Raw genomic sequence first — 20,986 nt, forward strand, 5'->3', positions numbered from 1 at the left:
CACAAGTAATTGAGTCAATTATCATCTTTTTAAACGGGGTGATATGCATTTATGATGTCTGCAAGCAATATATTGAGAGCCAGGTCGTGTTTTCAGTGCAGCTCAGGTGGGGGGGGGGGGGGGGGGGGGGGGGGGACTTGGTGTAGGTACTCAACTGACAAAGTGCATACGTCAGAAAATTTATGTGAGTGTATACGTCATAAAATGCCAGTGGCAATTGAGCAGACTTTTGCTAGGCAGAGGAGAACAACAACATACTCATGTTGGCAGAAGCATCATTTAAAGGAAGAGGTTATGATACTTGGTTTATTAAGAAAAAATATCACTTGTGTCATAGCCATTAAATGTGTCCTTTTACTCATTTCAGTACTCGGTCTTTGTATGTGTGCATTTGTTTGAGATTGAATGCATTGCCTACACAGTATATGGAATGGATTGTGCCAAAAAGGCGTATTGCTGGGCCTGTACCAAAATTTGCATCTGTGTCTTTCTTAGCCTCAAATATCACTTGATAAGCATTTCTTTGTTGTTAATGCTGCTGCTGTTGAATGCACAACATGGCAGGATCATGTTTTCTTTCATTTTCTTTGTTTATTAATTTTTTAGAGGGGGTATGGAGCCTTGGGACAGACGTAGGGAAGGGAGATGGATCCAAGTGGCGTAACCTTTGAAGTTGTTATGGGAGATGTTTGGATGCAGAAAGACATCTATGACAGTATGAGGTCTGAACATCAAGGCTAGGGGGAGGGGAGATGAGTCAAGGGAAGATAAGAGTGTCCCTCCAGGATCGTGCCACCTGAAATTAACTGCATCAAAATAATGGCAGATTAGAAGGAGCCCGGTGCACGGTCACGCACAGGCAGCATCGCGTTGACTTCACCCAGTCGATGGTGAAAATGTTTTATGGAAAAATGGCGAGGGCGCACTTAAAAGATGCTTCTCATCCCCTACCTCTGCCCCCATCTTTCTCTCCTCCTCTTATCTCTTTTTCTTATATCATTCCTTCTCTCTGTCTATTTCTCTCTATCATCCTTTATCTAGTCTACATATATCTTCCTCTTCTATCTCTCCATCTCCTCTCTCAGATTGTTTCCACTCCTTCCACCATCCGGCTTTCTCTCTTACATTCTTTTATCTGTCTTCCATTCTATCCACCTTCCTCTTTCCCTCTCCAGTATATATCCTCCACATCTCTCCTACCCTCAATCTTGCCCTCTGCCACACCTTGCACATTATTGCCATCCAATATCTTTCTTCCTCCCTACACTTCAGTTTGAGGGTTTTTGACTAATTCTTCTGTCACCATGCCCTCATCCCTCTCCCTCTCTTTTCCCTTCCCTTTCCTCTTCCGTTGTCATGTTTTCTCTCATTCATTCCTGTCCACCTCCTCCTAATCTCAACAGTACTTTTCTCTCTCTCCTTTATCTTGTCACTCTATAGAAGCAGGCAGACTTTTTAATTTGATATCTCCGCACCGTACTTGACAGTTCCATAATATAATCTGAATATGCTCATGCCTGATCCATCCACTTTGTTTTTTTTTTCAACTCCATGGGCTAGTGCTAAGGAACATGTTATGTTAAAAAGAGCATACCATGTGTAGGTATTCTCTGTTGATAGGGTGTTATGAATGTTGAGTAGTCAGAGTTGAAGTCAGCCAAAATTACAAAGACTTCCAAGTTGACACGTGCATGGCATATCTATCAGATATTGTCGTAGAAGAACTTTATGTATGTACGTACTTGAGAGATCTCTACACTGCTTCCTCCAAATGGTGAGATGGCTTACTAAAACTGGAGGGTTATGAAGAAAAATGATATTAAAGGGAGAAGAGGGAAGATCCTAATTGAGAAGTGCTTACGCATGTCAGTCATCTCCTTACAGGTTTACGAGGGAAAGTATAAAGTTTCCTCGGAGGAAGTTAAAAGGCCAGTGAAGGAAATAACATCCATTTTTTAAGAGCATCTCCTCAAGGTCATAGACGAAGTTCAGTATACAGGCTGTTACTAAAGAACTTGTCCAATGAGCATGCCCATCTTGTGTTGATGGTAGCTGTCAGGTAGAACCTGAAGATGATGTCACTGACAGTGTTGTGCGCAGATCAAGTGCAGGTTATAAGAGCATGATGTTTGAAGCCCTCATCAAAGATCAGAGAGCTCCAAGATTTGCCATATACCTTCTTAGAAACAGAGGATTTCAGCACTATTTGAAGTCATTCATTGGTGGTTTTTCAAATGACATACAGTGGAGAAATTGAGCATGGATTGTAAGAAAATTATTTCCTTTTCATTGATGCCCAATGCCTCAAATGATTTCCATTTCTTGAAGTGATTTCCGTGTTTTGCCCAAGAGGGAATCTTACGGGCTAAAGAAAGAAGGAACACGCTCAAGTGCTCACGCACAGATGCCACTTGCTAATGGGAGACACGCATCATCTCAGATGTCCTCTGGTTGCCATGGAAACAATCTCACTCTCACTAATCTCTTCCTCTCTCTCACTCTCTGTCTCCCCTGAGAGATTCCATGTCCAAGAGACAAGCAAGCGACCATGTGCAGGCCATATTACAGTCGGGTTGGAACGGCGTGACGATCCCTTGATGAGGAAACTAATGAAGGATAATCATTGTTCGGCTGAAACATTTAAAGGAGCGGTATCTTTTGGCACCTCACAATACAGATATATTTTAGTTGACAGTACCAGCTAAGAATCTGTTTAGACTATCAGTGTCTAGTGGGTGAAGTAAATTAATAACACGCTGTCCTATTTAGATTGATGGTAGCCTGTCATAGGTTACCTCCCTTCCCAGTAAGGTCATTGAAGAGTTACAGCCTTTTGATTTAAAGGACTATGACAATATGTCGTCACTTGTGTTCTGATCGAGCCTCTCTAATTGACAATATTGTTTTAATGGCAATACTTTCATCATTAATCACAACCAGTCTTTCTTTCCAAGACTGTTTTCTCTAGAAGATGGCCACAAGAAAGGGGTCAAGTCAAGCATTGAATATTAGATGCACTTTTGATATGCATTGGTGCTTTCTTTGGAGGTGTGCATGAAAGGAAAAAAAGAGGAAAGGTTTCTATTTCTGACGTAGTTGCCAAGCATACCTCTAAGAGAACAGCATCAAAGTGCATAGTAGGCATAATTGAGAAAAGAGAGGGAGATGAGAGACAGCTAGAGAGAGAGTGGTCGGTGCGGGCGCTACGGCCATTATGTACTGATGGACAGCGGCAAATGTGACACCTTTGGTTTCGTTCACATTTGCGGAGAGGAAATGAATGCCCGGCGCTCTCCTTCGGAAATTATGGCAGCTCCACTTTGCGCAGGAGGCTTTGTACACAAACCCGTGTTTGCTCTGATGCCGAGTCCGTGCCTGCGGATCAATCAGTAACCACTGGCAGATCTCTGTGTATACAGAGAGCATCTCACAGCTCTGTCCTCCGCCTTTCTCGATGCTCTCCTCGTCATCTTCATCATCATCATCATCCCCACTGCCTTTCTTCACCAGCCACTTTCACTTGATCCTCTCACTCTGTCTTTCTCTATATCTTTCTATCTTTATGTATATTAGTATGTACATCTACATATATATTTGTGTATACATGGGTTTCATGAATTACTGATATTATAGGATGTCTTAAGATGCCACGTGTAAAGAAGTTTTCGAAATCTTTTTTTTTCTCAGCTTTATTGGCCTATATAAACTGATGGATGAATAAAGAAATAAACATAAACAAAAAGTGTGGAGAATAAGAATATAGGACAGATATGTTCACATTCTCATCTCTCTTCTCTGCTACTTGCTGTTTCTTTTGTCTTTTATATCTCTGCCACCTTGATTTCTTTCTTCTTTCAGTAACCTCTCAGTCATTTACAAATCTCTCTTTGGGTCGTTTTCTGGATTAATATATTGTAATTCAGCATAAAATGTTGCAAAGTTTTCATTTGGAAAAGAAAAAAACCTCATCAATAGCATATGGTCTACCCTTGTGTCATCGGCATATACATAGATATGCTCAGTTTCTTAAGTCTCTTTCTGTCTTCATCTTAGTATGTATTTGTCTTTCTGTCAATTATAATTGTCAATAGGCATTTCTATCTTTATGCTCATGGTTCATGTAGTTTTGTTTATGTTCTAAATCTCTGCTACATTTCCACTTTGAATATTTCATATGTCGGTACTCCTAGTCACTCTCGGGTTTTGCCTTCTCTCTGTCATCAATATTTCTTGTGATAAAACTCCCCGTGCTGTCTCCCTCAATATTACATTTGTTCTTGCCCATATCTGATTGGGTCCACGTCTGATCGCATGATTTCAATCCATCTTATCCCTGCTGTTGCCATCAACGGTTTGCCCTTGGCATTGGCTCTTTCTGACGGTCGATGATTGGACTTTATTCCCTTTTTTCCTGGCTGTGTATCCCTGCAACAACATTGCAGCAAAAGCTAGATGTAGCGGAAGTTTTAAGCAAACAATCATGTGCTCATGCCGTGAAAAGTGATAGTGTGTGAAGGAATCAAGAGTTGTTATTTTACACTAATCCCCGTTGCATTGAAAGTGAACTCATTTGTGCAGTTTGTTGTGAGTTAGGATATATGGAGGGCTGATTGATTCCAGAAATTAAAAAACAGAAAGAACAAAGAGGAGTAATTTTGTGGTGAGCGAGGTGGGAGTTATCCACCCACGAGCAAAATCCTCCCACGCTGTTGGAGAGGGTTGCAAGTCCCTCATCACAGCTGTGTGTGCGTGTTTGTGTGTCTGTGTGTGTGTGTGTGTGTGTGTGAATGTCGGCTGGCTGTCCATCGCCTGCGCGTGTGTCTGTCATAGAGGGCTCCGAGCAGGAGATTTAGCAACCTCAACGGGCGCAGTTGTCGCCTCCAAACCAACAGGCCATACCCGGAGTCAAACGCGTTGAGTGATTGGAGTGAGGATGGAGTAGGGGGGATGCCTGAGTCGCGAGCTGCTATTAATGCAGGTGGAAGTGATGGTGGATGTGATTGGTGGTACCGATGGTATCTGGAGTAGGTGATGATGATAGTGATGAGGACAAGCAATGTAGATGCTGCTGGTCATGATAGCAATGAAGTGTGCCAGTGGTGATGATGATGATGATGATGATGATAAAGATGATGATTGTGATGATGATTGTGATGAGGTCATGATGATGGTGATGATAAGATAAAGAATCTGTAACCATAACTTCCAGTGTGATGATGATTGGGAAGAGAATGATTATAGAAGACATGGTAATAATTATGTTGATGAAATCAAATGTTAGAACCATAGCTGCATCGATGTTGACGGTGATAATAATGATGAGATTGGTATGGCTATGTTGTTGAAAAGATGAAATTGCTGTGGCAATAACTCTACATGTGATGATAATGATAACAGAGACAATTTATTTCCATAATCACACCCTAATCATTAACAATGAAACATCTGTAAAATATATTGTAGGATGACTATGGATAGAAAAAATAGGCATCTTTGACACTGCTGTAAACTTCTTCATGAGTAGTTCCATCTCCATTTTGTAATTGTGCAGTGAAATTATTGCTGTATGTATTCACATTACAACCTCCCCCTCCCTATCTTTTTTTTTTTTTTGGGGGGGGGGGAGGAGGGGGATATGTTATCATAATCTGTTGTGTTTGTAGTATACTTTGTCACAAGGAATGCAGTAAGCCTAACTCAGTTGTAAGATTTGTTAGGATTAATCTCTGTGTTGTCAAGTAAGTAATCTATTTTACACCACTGTGAAATGTTTGTGTGTGCTGTAATGCTGGAAATGCTGTATGTAACCAAGGTGATTCCATCGTAGTATGTATAAATATGTGATTGTAACTGATAGCAGCCAGCCATCACATCCACATCTAACAGCTTCCGTTCAGCCATCTCATTTCTATCTGATCATATATCTATCTCCACATATTTCCTTCTCTATCTCTTTCTCTAGGTTATCCTTTTTCTTTTCCAATCCCACTTTTGGTTTCTCTCTTCCTTCCTTGTGCTTTTTTCTACCTGTTTCTCCCCATTTGCATGCTTTCCTTTGTATGATTTATCAATCTGTATATTTATATTTCTTTTATTTCACTGTTAGACACTCACACACACACACACACACACACACACACACACGCACACACGCGCAACAACAACAACAACAACAACAACAACAACAATTGATTCATGCTATTCTTAATATTTTTGTATGTCTTTCTGTCTGTTGTTGCTGCCATCCAGGGCCAGATGAAATCTCGCCACGAGCCTCACCAGCCAGCAACACACGCAGCTCAGCATCCACGCCCTCAAAGTACCACCTAGGGCCCTCGCCCCTCATCGCCCCGCCCACATCCAGCCCCCCAGTGGTCACCATCGCCCCAACTCACACCACCGGCTCCACTCTCGACTCCCGAAGGGTACGTCAGAAAAAAAAGCCAACCATGGCCGGGTTCTTTTGCATGACGAACATTCTCGTTTGTGAATGTACTTTAAATAACAAGCAATGTTGATGCCAGTTATTGTATCTGTTTTCATCTTAACTCGTTTAAGATCAGTCCCGAGTATACTCGGGCAGGTGTCTGTTGAAAATGTGTGTTGTGGTAAAATCTGTCCGTCCTCAGTGGGTTAAACCAAAGAAATCCAGTTCAGCTGTTTAGATTGATGCAGAGGTTTATACTCCAGTGGATTTTTTTTTTTTTACTTTATTCTTTGTTTGTCATAAACTGCAATCTGAGTGGCAGTTTTAAAACAGAACACTTGAAGCAGTTTTAAAATGGAACACTTAAGGATTTTGACAATTTCAAAAGGATGTTTTCATATCTCTGGATATTTTTTCCTCCCCTTTTGTTTGTTGCAGCTTGTTGTTGTTGTTGGTGGTTTTTTTTTTTTTTTTGAGGGGGGGGGGGGGCAGGGAGCAGGAAAGAGGACGAAGTGTAGGGAATGAGGAATGGGTCAATATTTTGCGTGATTGCCTCGGCGTTCCGCATGATTTACCTAACCAGTCCACCATGATATGGGCCTCGTTTTGCACGGCATATCCGGGCAAGGAAAATTGCCCATGAGCGATGACCGGCAGCGGCTAATTAAGCAAAAGATGTGGATAGTGGCGTAATGATCTCGGTCATGCAGTACAAGTTTGATTCCGATTCCCGTGTTTCATTTTTTTATTCAAAGTTTGAGAAAGAAAGGCAGTTCTCTGTCTTATGGCACATGCTATGCCATGTGTATTCTTCTGTGATATTGTTGCCTCCCAAATCTTAGCACTCTTTCACTCTTTATTGGTATACTACATGCAAGTATCGTTAGATAACCTCTTGCTAGGTTCCATCGGTAGCAGGATTTGTTCATTGTTAAGCCAGCAGCCATCCATATAATTATGTGATGCGGGGGTCTCATCTGCATTTCTCTTTCCTCACTTCACTGTCTTATGGATTTTTATGGGTCTTGAAGTAATCTTACTGAATGGCTGTGGTGTCCAAAAAAGAGGAATTATAATAAATGCACGGATACGAAGGAAAATGGCAGGAAAGCAGTAAACTGCTGGTGTTACATGTGCCATGAGCAGCGGCCAGGCTCCATGATCATCCCCGCTTCAGAGCAAATTGCTGATGCAAAATAGCGTCACTGGATTATATTACATCCGATGATGCATAGAGTCATGACATTGAGTTGGAAGTGTGGGTGTAAATTTATGGCTCACGTTTGGTGCTAAACATTTGATGGACATTAATGCCTCCGTAAATCAGCATTGAACAGCATCCCACCCCTCCCCTATCCACCTCTTCCCCTTACCCCATCCCTCAACTCTCCCTCTGTCAACCTTTAGAATATACCATGCAGCCAGAATGTCATTTTGGAATGCTTCTACAGAATGTAATCCCATTCTCAGATGCTGCCGTTCAGTTTACATCTGTTCTTCCTTTCAATGTATCTTTCTCCTTTTCTCTCTCTCTCTCTCTCTCTCGCACACACACACACACACACACACACTCACAAACATACACACACACATACAAACACACACACACACACACACAATATTTCAGTCTCTCAATCCCCTCATCTCTTATTTTGCATCCGTTTCCAAATGAGACATCAATAAGGCATGCAGTGAGTGAAAATACCTCTTTTTTTTCTTTCACCAACCCACAAGATCAATGGTTTGGGGTACGTACAAATCTGCACCCCCTCGGTACGCCAAAAATGAGCCCAAGCTTCGTCAAGTTCCTCCACTGAGTCTGTCTCCGAGTTGATTGTGGCTGGTTTGTGACAGATTGCCGTGCACTCTAGGTGTACTTTCTCGCTCTCGCCGGGAAAGGGTCACGTCGCCGAAGCACAATATATCCAGTTCCGAGCTACCCTTCGCTCACACTTGTGTAGCATTTAAGGCATCTACAATTACGACGTGGGGGTATTTGTCCTGGTTGCCATGCGTAATATCACCATGTGTGTGTGTATGTGGGGGGGGGGGGGGGGGGTGGTGGAAATATTCCAGAGGGGTGAGACTTAAAAAGCATGCAAACAGTGCACCGGTTTGGACTGCGCTTTTTGACGGATATTGGGTCGGTTGGTTGCCGCGGCTGGCTGCACCCATGGCGATCAGAATCGTATTGACATGACACGTTTTTGCAGTGTTTATTGTGAGTGGATTCCACAGGGGGCATTGTCACTATGAGGCAAAAATGAAAGTGACACAAGAATTTGCCAACTGTCCATTCCCTAGTCCCCACTGCAAAACCAACCCTTTGCAGTAAGGGCACTTGTCGTCAAATTTATCTCACAATTGATACTCTTGACTTCATGTTTTCTGAATTGGGAATGGCTTGCGGGTTGTTGGCTATTGTTCCAAAGAGAAGCATCGCCTTTTTGAAAAGTGAAAGTGAAACATACGCCACAAGTCTTTCTTGAATTGGGGTCTGTTTTGTTATCTTCCACAAGGCAATCATCCTATAGATGATCATGTTTTAAAGCTCAAGGCGTGGATGAATGCAAAACACTGTTGTAGGCCATTACACATAAGGACAAAAATGCAAGCAAGGGAAGAATTAATTTTTGCATCCCAGGCCCATCCCTCATCTATAAGGCATGATGGAAAACTATAATTTTGCATTACCTTCAACCATCTAAAAAAATGTGGGAATGAACTGTTAAGCAGATACTAGTAGTATATTACTGGTTCTCCGTTAAAGATATCTAAATTTTATGTCACATGAAATAAGTTTCCTGGTTTGAAAATATGTAAGGATGTAAACATAGTCAATTATATTTATTAAGGACAGTGCGCAAGGTTGCAAGGCTCAATAAATATTTGGTGTATTGTTTTTATTCATGGAAATGACTGTTTATAGGTTCATACATATTGTATATTACAATGACTCCTGCATCAAACCTGTGTACGAACAACCACCTGCATTAAATGACCACATTTCTTATTTCCCTTCAACAGTCATTTGAGACAGTTTGACTGTATATTCACAAACATACATACATACATACAAACATACAAATGCACATAACATGCATACATTCATTTGTTCATTGTATGTGCCACAACTCTTCATATAGGCATGACTGCATTGCTTGGAGAGTACCAAACTTAACAGCAAAGCATGCAGTAGGTTTCCCAAAAGTATATCAATCTTATTTTAATGATAATGATAAAAATAATAATGATGATGATGATGATGATGATGATGATGATGATGATGATGATGATGATGATAATAATGATAATAATAAAAATAATACAGATATTGCTCAATTACATGACAACTTTCATGTTATATGATGTTTTGTAAATTATTGAAGGACGTCATAACTGGTAATAGCCTCAAATACCTGGTATTCCCTACTTCAAGATCAAAGGTTGTACTGCTCAATCCATTCAGTTTAATTTCTCTGTGATCTTGTGGTTGCTTTGTAAGGAAATGAGGATGTCTTGGTAAAGTGATGTCTCTTATTGTATACATCAAACACACCTACTTTGGGCCATACATGTCTAAACATGCTTGCCTTCAGGCATTATCATTATGACCAAAGGAAAAAAACAAAAAGAGGAGAAATTTTGTGTTCATTTTATTCTGTGTACCATGTTAAATATTGATTCACATCAGCCATTAATTATTTCTCCGAAAGATGCATAAACCTTGACTCAGCTTAGACTGCTACAAGGACTTGATTAGCCATCAAGTCTGAATTATGCAGAGCCTCACATACAATTAACTACATTTTGTTCTCCTTTCTCACCCCTAAATGCAATCAGTGAGCAGGGTTCGAAATTGGCGATGGTCCACTGGCCATTGGCCACCCAAAATCATGTGGGACTAGCTAAAAATCTTAAAATTCTGAAGTTACTAGTCCGTCTGGCTAGCCAAAAAATCGCTTCAGTATCAAAATTGATTCTAGGTAGTCCGCCTGGCTAGTTAAAAAAAAAGTTAAGTGCGACCCCTGGTGAGTTAACCTGTTTGAAATGAATATTGTAGAGACATCACATCAGTGATAGGGATGATTTTCTCACGTTATTTCCTTTTGCTGGCTCCAAGAAATCTGCGACGTTTTCTTGCTAAATTACCTGGTATTTGTCCTTATCCTGTTCTTTCTAAATTTCCTCTGCTTGTGGATGCATATCCTCAAGAGAGAAAGAGAGAGAGAGAAAGTCATCATTTGTAGACAATAATCTGTGTTCACTCTTCACAAATACACTCTAAGGGTCTTGCTCCTAATTCCTCTTACCGATGAATTGTGTGGGCGCCCAAGGGACGTATTATTGCATGTGAACAAGTAGTGTTATCTGGAAATCTAATAGGTAGATTGATGGTTTCTCGTCCGAGAACTAAATTGGTTTTGTAGTTTGGATGAGCACAGGCAATGGGCGAGCCGCGCCACTTTAAAAGGGTTTTTCCACGTCAAGCACTGTCAAATTGACATGCTGATAATATTTGTCATTACCCTGTGCTTATCACTCGTAGCCTATCTGCTGTCGTTTGTTGAGCGTTTATTACAGCCGTGTTTAACAATATCACTCCAACAGCCATCAACGTTCTGCCTGCTGGTTTTTGTTTTCAAAATGTTATTGTTTGGTTTTTTTTTTTACCTTCTTTTCTTCCACAGGAGCTGGAGAGAAGAAGCCAGAGCAACTCAGTTGATCGCAGCCTTAGTCGGTCCCTACCAGGAGAGGGCGCATCGTCCATTTGGAGAGGAAAAGAAAGCCCTAGTCTTGGTCCAAGGAGGTATGAACACAGTCCAAATTAAAGTTAAGGAAGTACAAGGGCATTGAACACTTTCTGAGATCACTCAGGAGAGAGATTTCCATGTATCTGTTGGTAGGATTGCAGTTGGTATAAACAAGGACGCAAAATATATAGCGAAAATATATAGCCATCAATACTTGACGTGTAGAGCGTATTCAGTATTCAGTAAAGATTGGTAGCAGCTGTGTCAGGCAGTACGGCGTTCTTCTAGGAGAAATTTTAAATTCTCTTTTATTGTGAAATTCAAGCAGTACTTTGTGTTGCAACTGATTGACAAGTTGCCCTACATCGACGTAAATAATTTTTGTCAATTTTTGTCAATTTTGTAGTTTGTCAATCAGTTGCAATGAAAACATCTCGATGGAAGAATTTCATGAATTTGAGTACTTCGTGTTGTTGGAAACAAAAGTCACAACGTAAGGTAAATGCAAGATAGGACGTATGTCTAAGATGTGCAATTCTGATGGGCTAACTTAATTTTGCTTGATTGCTGTGTAAAACTAGTGGATGGGGATGGGGGAGAGACAGCAATGAATGGCTCCTTGAATTAGTCCTATTCCTATATATTTTTTTCTCTCTCTCTTTGCAGACCACTCGCCCAACTCCCAAGCAAGTCGGAGGAAATGGCCGGGCGGGGCTTCCAGCCATATCGTGCTGGTGACGACCCCATCCGACCCCCGACCGCCACACCCCACCACCTTGGCCCCTACGACCCGGCCGCGATGGCCGCTAGTATCTCCTCCTACCCATTCCACCCGGCTTTCCTGACACCGGCCAACCTTCAGTATCCCACATTCAGGTGAGTGGCAGTTGGTCCAGAGTACCAGAGTGGTCAGCCTGAAGCTCCCCCAGTGGAACACAGGCCTGCTAAGTCTCCCCTAACTCTTTGTGCGCTCTGAGTGTTAATTAGCACAGAAAACCCCTTAGCTTCACACACCCTGTCCAAAGCCCCTAGCATGGAAAGGGTTAACTTTGCAGGAGGTACCCTGGAAGAATAGCTGTTGTGGTTGTCTTTTTTTTTCTGTTATTTTCTAACAAGAGAATATATAAGCCTTCATGGGAATTATCATTGCCTTCTGAGATGCATGTAACACAGGAGAAACTTCCACGAAAGCTCTTTTGGATAATGTGCATTTCCCTGAAAGATAGATCAAAACAAAATGAAAAGAGCATGTGCAGTCTCCAGGACTTGCAAAAAAGAGAGCGAGAGAGCAAAAAGAATTAAAAAAGTGGGGAGAAGGGGGAAATTTGGGGCAGAGATAGAGAGGTTTTAACATCCCACATGGACTTTGTGGTGGCTCCTTACATGACCTCCATAAAAACTTGTGATCCAGTGTTTCATTATTCCATTTTTTTTTTTATGAAATTGTGTACCAAGTGTCATTTTTGCAGAAAAGCAATTAATCTGCACTGTAGCTTTTATGGGTAGATACAGATTACTCTTTTTAGGCATAAAGCAGCGAGTGATGCGTTCGTGGAAACTTGCTGGTAACCAGTATGCAAATTATTTAGTTGAACTCGGTTTTCAGGCTTCCTCATATACTATATTCCTCACAGTATCTGCTTTCCTATTTCTACATTTACTTTTTTTCTCTCTCTCTCTCTTTTTCATGTGCATGATATGTCATTATATTCCCCTCATAGCTATCACCTCTATTGTATATGTTTCAATCATACATCACACTGTTGTCAGATTTGGTTTTTCACGGCCACTATCTCATTATATTTCATTCTTTGTCATTCCATATTTGTATTTGCCTCCTCATTCATTCATTTCTGAGCCTTCTTTGCTGATATGTCGTCTCTATCTGATCTTGAGTCGCTAGTATATTCTATCGATTCTCTTTTTCTTCTCTTTTGGGATAGTAAGATCGTTCCCTCTCATTTTACTTTCACTCTCTGCCGCTCTCCCTCTTTCTCCGTCTTTCCTTTCCCTGTTGTTCAGTTTCTCCATGCTTGTTACTCTTCTTTTATTCATGGCGATTTTAAATTTTCAGGCAATTTGTTTTCGCCGAACTTGTCAGCTGATGTCACTTATTCCTCTCTTGCTCTCATCTCATCCTGTCTTCTTCCTTTAAAGGCATTATTCACCATTTGCAGATGAATTAAAAACCGGGCTGTAGTGCTTCAAAATAGTTCTAACATGTGAGTTAGGGATAGAAACAACCACTGTAAAAATGTTCATAAGTATAATCAATGTTAAGTATTGTAAAATATGCAAGATGTGAACAATAGTTCCTAGAATAAACCATTAACATTTATGGTCTATTGAGAAAAATAGTGATATCTCCTTATATTCTAGGCTTTATTGCAAAATGTTCATATGGTAGGATGTTTTGTGATACAACTGGCCTACACATATGCACCAAATGTGAAAACTCATTTTTTTTTTAATCACTCCTCGCAGTCGTAAACAGCACCTTTAAGCTTGTATCAAAAAGGTCTTGAATGCTGTAATCACATTGTGATCCATATAGTTGCATCTACCAAAACCCACCCCTCATCTACCTCCATTCTTAATTTCCCACCTTCCTTTTCTTTTTCTTTTTTTTTTCTTTTCTTTTTTTTTTTTTTTTGGAGGGGTGGAGGAAGGGGGAGGGGGAATTCAAATCTGAAGTTTTCAAGCAAAGATAGAAAGAATAAGCCAGTATTCATGCTGGGAGATGTTGCAGTAGTTTCCTTTGTAAAGTTCATTTACCTCTGGATACATGCTACAAAAGTGCATCTTTCCCAGCACTCCCCCCCCCCCCCCCTTCTCTCTCTCTCTCTCTCTCTCTCTCTCACACTTGATCGTATCACGGTACAGGCAGTGTCACCAGCCCTCATTGCAACCAGGGCTGCCTGCTTGCCGTGTTTAATCGCCTGGAAATGAGTCTTGAAACTAATGCCATTCGGTGTAAAGACCCTTGAAAACGACTCAGCAACATTTCCGCGCGGCTGATTCCCGATTTGACAATGACACACGCCGAATGGAGTGAATAGCAAGCCCTTGTGCGGTTGTTTTCTTGTTTTATTTTCCTATTTCTCTCAACTTCTGTTTTTCAAGCACTGGAAGCAAAAAAAAAAAATGTGTGCAGGTTTTTTTCCCACTTTATTTTTGCTTTTTCCCTCTCTTGCTCAAAAACTAAGAAGGCATTGATCTTAAATGCACCATTGAGATTTAGTGTGAAAAGGAAGGCATATGTGTTCTGATGGCTTAATACAGCAGAGATGCCAACGAATATGATTTTATAGTGTACGATAAACAGAGTGAGATACAATAATACGACATTACCTCTTGAAAGTAGGACTTATAAATCTATATATCTATTACTTATTCTGTCTCGTGATAGATTTCTGGGTATTACTCCCAAGTACATATAGAGACACACATAGATAGTGCATGTTAGCTTGATGAATATTCTTACGAAAAATCTATCCTCTTCCGTTAGGATCCAGACAGATTTTTCATAACTTTCCCTCAGCTGTTGAATGGAAAGATGATTTTTTTCTGTTCTTACCTGTCAACAATCCTTTGTATGAAATGAAAGATAAAGAGAAGGTGACAGGTTACACCAAAGATGTTGGTCTGAGAGAGTACCTGTATTATTAAAAAACAGGTGTTAGAAAGTTATATACACTTAATCCCCCACCCTACTCCTCACCCCATACGAGTGCTGTGTCGGCGTGACTTCGCATAATTATAAATTTTGGGAGTACGCTATTGTTGTTGTGGCCAAAGAGGAACGAGGAAGGCGGTTATAAGTAGAACTGTTGTTATCATTGTCTGCTATCTACCTCCCGGTGGCAGTCATCGCCATGACGATGCTTAGCCCTCCGAGTATGCTGCTGATGTCATCCTTGCCTTCGTTGTTCGTTCGTCACAGATGATGTGATCCCGTGGTTTATCCTCCAACAAACATCTTGAGGGAGACACAGACTCACTGCTTCAGTAACAGCCTGTCAAATTTGCCATCACATGTACTTTTTAGAAAGAGTGCTTTTGATTGTCTATATCATAATTAGAGTGAACAGTAAGAATGGTTCTACATCTCTTTTCATAGCCACACTTATAAACTAACTTCTATCAAGGATGATAATGTGAGTGTTAATTACTGAGCAGTAGTAAAAGATTTTGTCAGACCCCCCCCCCCCTTTAAAAACAAAAAAACAAACATAAAATGGAAAAAAAAATGTTGGGCATTAAGCATAAAAATAAGTATGGTTTACTGGTACTTTTATTCTTTTTTTATGTCACTGATACTTTCTTTCAGACACCACTGTAGTTTGGTTTGTTCTGGTGAAATGGATGTAAAGCTTTCCAGTGTATTTTGTTTGACATCCCAGATCTACAAAACTTGTCTGTGAACACAGGGTCAGAATGCTAACATGAAAGTCTCACCATGCCATATGACATGGAAGTACAAAGAAACTGAATCATTGTGCTGAAGTGACCTGGGATTGAGACTTACTTTGAGCTGCAAAAGAGTGAAGAAATTGTACAGTTCTGAGGGAGTTATTTCTAACTCGCTACACCCTGAGCTGAGATTTTGCCAGATATTTGCAGAGCTTGAGGCGGAGGTTTCTATCATTAAATCAATGTGCAAGGCTCAATATTCAATATTCCATTGAGGTGAACATTCCATTATTAGATTTTAGATATATATATCCCAGGCAAGGAATGATAGTGCAAATGCCAAATCAATTTTGCAGCAGCTTTAAGTATTATAAGATTTATGGATCAAGTTGCTTTCTATTCTTAGTGGTGTCTTGTCCTTTGTCAGCTTGCTGCATCTTCTGCTTTGCAAAGGATTTTGTTCTTTTCTTTTGGCATGGGTGAAGAATATCCTTTTGAGCATGGCTAAAGAATATCTCTCTGAGTGTATTCCTGCATGTTTGATATTATGCCTCGGAGGCCCAAACATCCTTGACGCCGCAAAAATGTCCACTTCTGCTTGCATCACAGCTTTATTGAATACCAAAGAAATGTGGCTGTTTGAACACAAATCTGATGGTACCCTCATGCAGAGCATTAGCTATAAATTACATGATATGGTAACTTGTGATATTGCATGCTCAATACCATAGTGATTGTTCTAAGCCCAGATTGACGTTGGCCATATCGTTTTCTGTTTTCTCATGAAACGACCACAAGGTATTCTGAAAAGACTGTGTGGAATAGGGATGAGGGTATCTTTTTAAATCCCAACCACTCAAGAAGTTTAGAATGTTGTTTCGGGTATAGCAATTTCCTAGTAAATCATTTGCATTTATTCCACTCACTGAAGTATTGCCCCAGCTCCCCGCCTATTGGACTTCATAGGAGATGTTATTTTATGTTATCATTTTACTAAATTTTATCCCTTTCACTTTGAGCAGTGAGTATCTTTAACCATTGATGTGGTTCAGTGATTCAGTCTTCCTTTGAGAGCCTCTTGTTTGACTTGTCAAAATGATGTCACCTTTAAACCAATCTCATATTTGTTAGTCAGTGCTTGACACCCACTTGTAACCCTCGACTGTTACGACTTGTGAGACTTGCACCTCAATGTCAAGATGTGGAAGTTGTATCCCCAATGGCTTACAGCAGGAAGAAGCATGTTACGTTTTAATTCTGCACTGTGTAGTGATGTATGTATTTCCTCACCCCCTCCCCCCACCACCCGATCCTACTCCAGTCATTTGCGAGTCACACTCATGTCATGTCGTGGTAGAAGTCGGGAGTTCTGTGAGGCATTGCAAAGCTGCGAGCTTTGTGGGGGCTCACCGCCGGCGAGCGGAAGAAACGTGTTAATGCTGATCACTTCCGCACCTTGATTTGGGCTCTGTCCTGTCTTATACCAGCATGAGTGACTTACTCTGATGAGGATCCCTCCATTTGTTATGTGAAATTCTTTGCTGATTTATCTTACTGGCATGACCTGAAGGAAAACGTTTTCCGTGTAATCAGTAAAACTTAACACTTTCTTTAGAAGGAAATTGTATGCTTATGAAAAATAATGGCATTTCTTGTAATATTTGTTCACCTCTTCAAGTTTGTGAAGTAATAGAATAAGCAATTACATGACCCAGTTCAGGAAAAGTTATACCATGAAATACATGATGCATACTGTTTTGCGTCTGTTGTATTCATGATAGTACCCTATCTGAGCTCATCCCTCTAATGACTGTGGTAAGTATGTCCCTGTATACTTTCATGGCACTGTCCTTTGTGTCAGAGAAGATAATGACAGCATTCAAAACTAGTGAACACCATTACCATCTGAAATAAACAATGGAAGAGATAACAGTTTAATTGCTACAAAATTAAAGGAAAAATAATTAAAAAAAAATCTCCTGAATCAAAATCTTTTGTCATCAGCTAGAAATGAAGAAAATCCCCTCTGTGGATTGTCATAAAGTCTTGGAGTGAAGAGAAACTATTTAATATTTCTTCCAAATGTGTCAGTCCTCAAAATCCCCATTTTATTCTGATTTCAGAGTATGGACTCTCAAACGGTTATCAGTGTATTACGACTTACAAAATATCAGGAATGCTCAAAGAATCTCACACAGATAGGTTACATTACAGGAAATATAATGTTTCATATTTCATATATGTAGTGTAATACTTACCGTATTAAAGCTTTTGAAATCAAGACACATGAAGTCCGTTTATTCCAATTACCAGAGCAAACTGAATCTCTATGATATAGTTTTCCTTGTGATTTTCCAAAGTGATACCTCTGTAAATATGGCAGTGGAGGGTCATACTTGAAACAGGCAAAAGACTGTCTGTGTTACAGATGGATGTGAACCCAATAAGATGTGTACAATTCAACAAATAATGTAGAACCATTTCAGATTAATCATTTGTCTTTGAACTGTTAGCCAAAGAGTTTTGAAATGGGTTTCTTTGATTTGTTTGTTTTCTTCCTGTTCTGTGTGTTTGTGAATTTTTTAAGAGGCCAAAGCTCGCATAAATCGAGATCGCTAATGCAGCGTCGACATTTTATCCCGGACGAACGAGGGGAGGCAGGGAGCAATTGATCTGCTGGGCTAAATCAAAGCTGACATCGTGGCAATATCAGTAGGCGGTGGATAGCCATAATGTGGGGAGGAAATTAAAATCAATTCAGAATTCTAAGTGGTTTTCCTTGAGGGAGGGGACGGGAGATAGAGGGGAAGAGATCGAGAGAGAGAAGGAATTACACGGAGAGTCTAGGGCGTCAAACCAAACCACAATATTATTTCAGTATGATGAGGAGATAAAATAGGAAAGGAAAAATGTAGTTAATGCAGCTGTGTTTATTTGACGTTTTTTTATGTTTATTTGTCCATGATTGTGTTGTGTATTTCTGGTCCGTGTTGTGTGAGTTTGTGGAAAGGAAGCAAAAATGTTTTATCAACAAGCCAAGGAAATGTGTAGCCCTGTGTGTGTGTTTATTTGTTTGTTTGTTTTTTGTTTGTTTGAGTGTTTGTGTTATGGGCATAATGTTCAGAGCTGTGTTTCCATAGAAACTGAATAGTGATAATGATCTACCTTAAGTCAAGGTGTAACATGCTTTTCTTTTGAACGTAGTGTAGTGTAGTGTAGTGTAGTACACCTGCGTAGTATTTCCACTACTAGGTGACGCCATGTTTTGGGAGCACACAAAGTGACGAAAGAAGATGATGGATCAGATTCTTGAATCTCTTGTGATATGGTTGTCATCTGTAGTCATTTCAATCCATATGAGACACTCAACATGCTTGCCTGAAGGCAGCATTTTAAAGTAATCATGATCATATTATTTTGATGTCACTTACAAATTCCCTTCATCATGAATGACTTACACATGTACACAAAAAGCTAAGTTTCTTTTAAAAATATTTTCATGGAATAAATTGGTTTTCTGGCTTGGATGCATTCACACAAAACTTTAATATTATGCACGGATTCATAATGATCATAATTCCTTAATGGGAAATATTAAGTTAGTGTAGCAAAGAAGTGCAGAGTTTTTCTGAAGCAGTGTTTTAGCAAGAGAACCAGGGTCGAGTACTGTATATGCCGAATATTTCGTGAGGTTTTTATTTTCGCGAATTTTGCGAGTCAAGTGCTATTCGCAAAATTAAAGACACATGAAAATATTGACTTTGATCCCGATGTGGATGTGACGTACGCATGTACATTTCTCCGTTCAGTACAGGACTCCATGATCGCAAATTCAACCACTCGCAAAATCGTCGGGAATTCCCGATTCGCGAAAATTTAGACTCACGTAATATATGGCGTATACAGTATGTGAGATGGCTTAAGGATACCATACTAGATAATTCACTGACATTTTAGGCAAAACTTTTCTTCACTATTTCCTCTTTTGCATCTGACTGACAGAATGTCCTTCATCGATGTACATACACCCTAATTATACATACTGAGGCATGTATTCCCATGACTTTTTTTTTTACAGCTATTCCTCGTAAACACTAAATAATTAGTGTGTATTCTTGTTAATGAAGGGCACTTTGTCAATCCACCGTAATAAAAATAACTTAATGCAAGAATCATTAATTTGTATTCCCTATGTTGTCTAAAACTTAACCCATCTCATCCTTTTGTCCCACTGCTCCGTTTCCAAATATCCTCCCTCGTCGGTGTGAGATTCTTTCCGAGCGGTGGGTGTCGAAAGCATCTAATGAGTTAACGACATAGTGACTAACAGTCACGAGTGAGGCGAAATATCGCTCACTCCAAGGTGACAACTCGAAATGAGGCGCGATTAGGAAGGCTTTCTGGCGAGGTAATTTGCAATTAGATTTCTGCAACAACGGTATGTGGTCCTGGAGGTATTTGGGTGGGGGGGGGGGGGTAGTCACGATACATGACTGAAAGTAAAGCTATAGACTGCTGGTGAATAGAGATGGATGCTTGAAGATGAATTAGGAATGACACTAAAAAAAAAGTCACAGCACATAGACATTACACAGAAAAACCTTTCAAGATTAGTGAGACACACTAGCGAGAATCATGTTTCATATCAACATGCCTTGTTGTTGTTGTTGTTGGTAGAGGGCAGCATGGACTTATTAGAAAAGCATTCCTTTTTTAAACCCAGGCTGTTAAAAGCTACAGAAATAGATACAGCTCCCGATGCTGCCGTCACGATGAATGATGCGAGTCCTGTCATTGACATTACAGCAAGTTGAGTTCTGTCAAAGACCTCTTGTGGTTGTTGTGCAAATGAAGGCTGTCACTTGTCAGGTTTTGCTCCTCCTTTTACAAGTCATCAGTGGGCGGAATGGAAACAAGTTTATTGTAGTTTGTATCATAGTTATCTCTCCAGTGATGGTGTCACCTTTGTTTCACTCAAAATGCAAGGCATGTGGACCTTTTCCGCCAATTTGTCGGAGAGATCCTCGGGAAATGATGGGGAATTCAAAGTAAACGTTCTCATCCCTCTGTACAAAGCATTACTTGGTATATATTACATTATTTTAATATATTTAGATTTATATATTATATCATTCTCTCTGCCAATATCAGCTGCTCTCTCCGAGACAATTTGGCCAAGAACTGGGTGAGCTTTCTCGGAAGAGTGCTTGGCAAGTGTGCAGTGGCCTCGGAAACTTGTGATGTAGTTGACACGAGGTGTCACTTTGAATTTTGCATTCATTAAAATCAGATGTCCAGAAGAATCTGAGAATCCGAGTCTCTCCCGTGAGAAAGGCACGATGGCGCTGATGTCAGCCATCCGTCCGTCTCCAAAAAGTGTTGGATCAAAGAC

General features: G+C 40.3%; 1 protein-coding gene across 1 annotated transcript in view; it reads left to right on the forward strand.

Moving 5' to 3' along the window:
* LOC140233551 (uncharacterized) overlaps positions 1-20,986 on the forward strand; it is a 228,468-nt gene that overhangs the window by 182,856 nt on the left and 24,626 nt on the right. Inside the window, exons 4-6 of the mRNA XM_072313674.1 lie at positions 6,250-6,425; positions 11,119-11,237; positions 11,848-12,057. Coding sequence (XP_072169775.1) covers positions 6,250-6,425; positions 11,119-11,237; positions 11,848-12,057 — 505 coding nt within the window. The remainder of the gene's footprint in view (positions 1-6,249; positions 6,426-11,118; positions 11,238-11,847; positions 12,058-20,986) is intronic.

This window comes from Diadema setosum, chromosome 9, assembly GCF_964275005.1.
Source record: "Diadema setosum chromosome 9, eeDiaSeto1, whole genome shotgun sequence".
NCBI classification, from domain to species: Eukaryota; Metazoa; Echinodermata; class Echinoidea; order Diadematoida; family Diadematidae; genus Diadema; species Diadema setosum.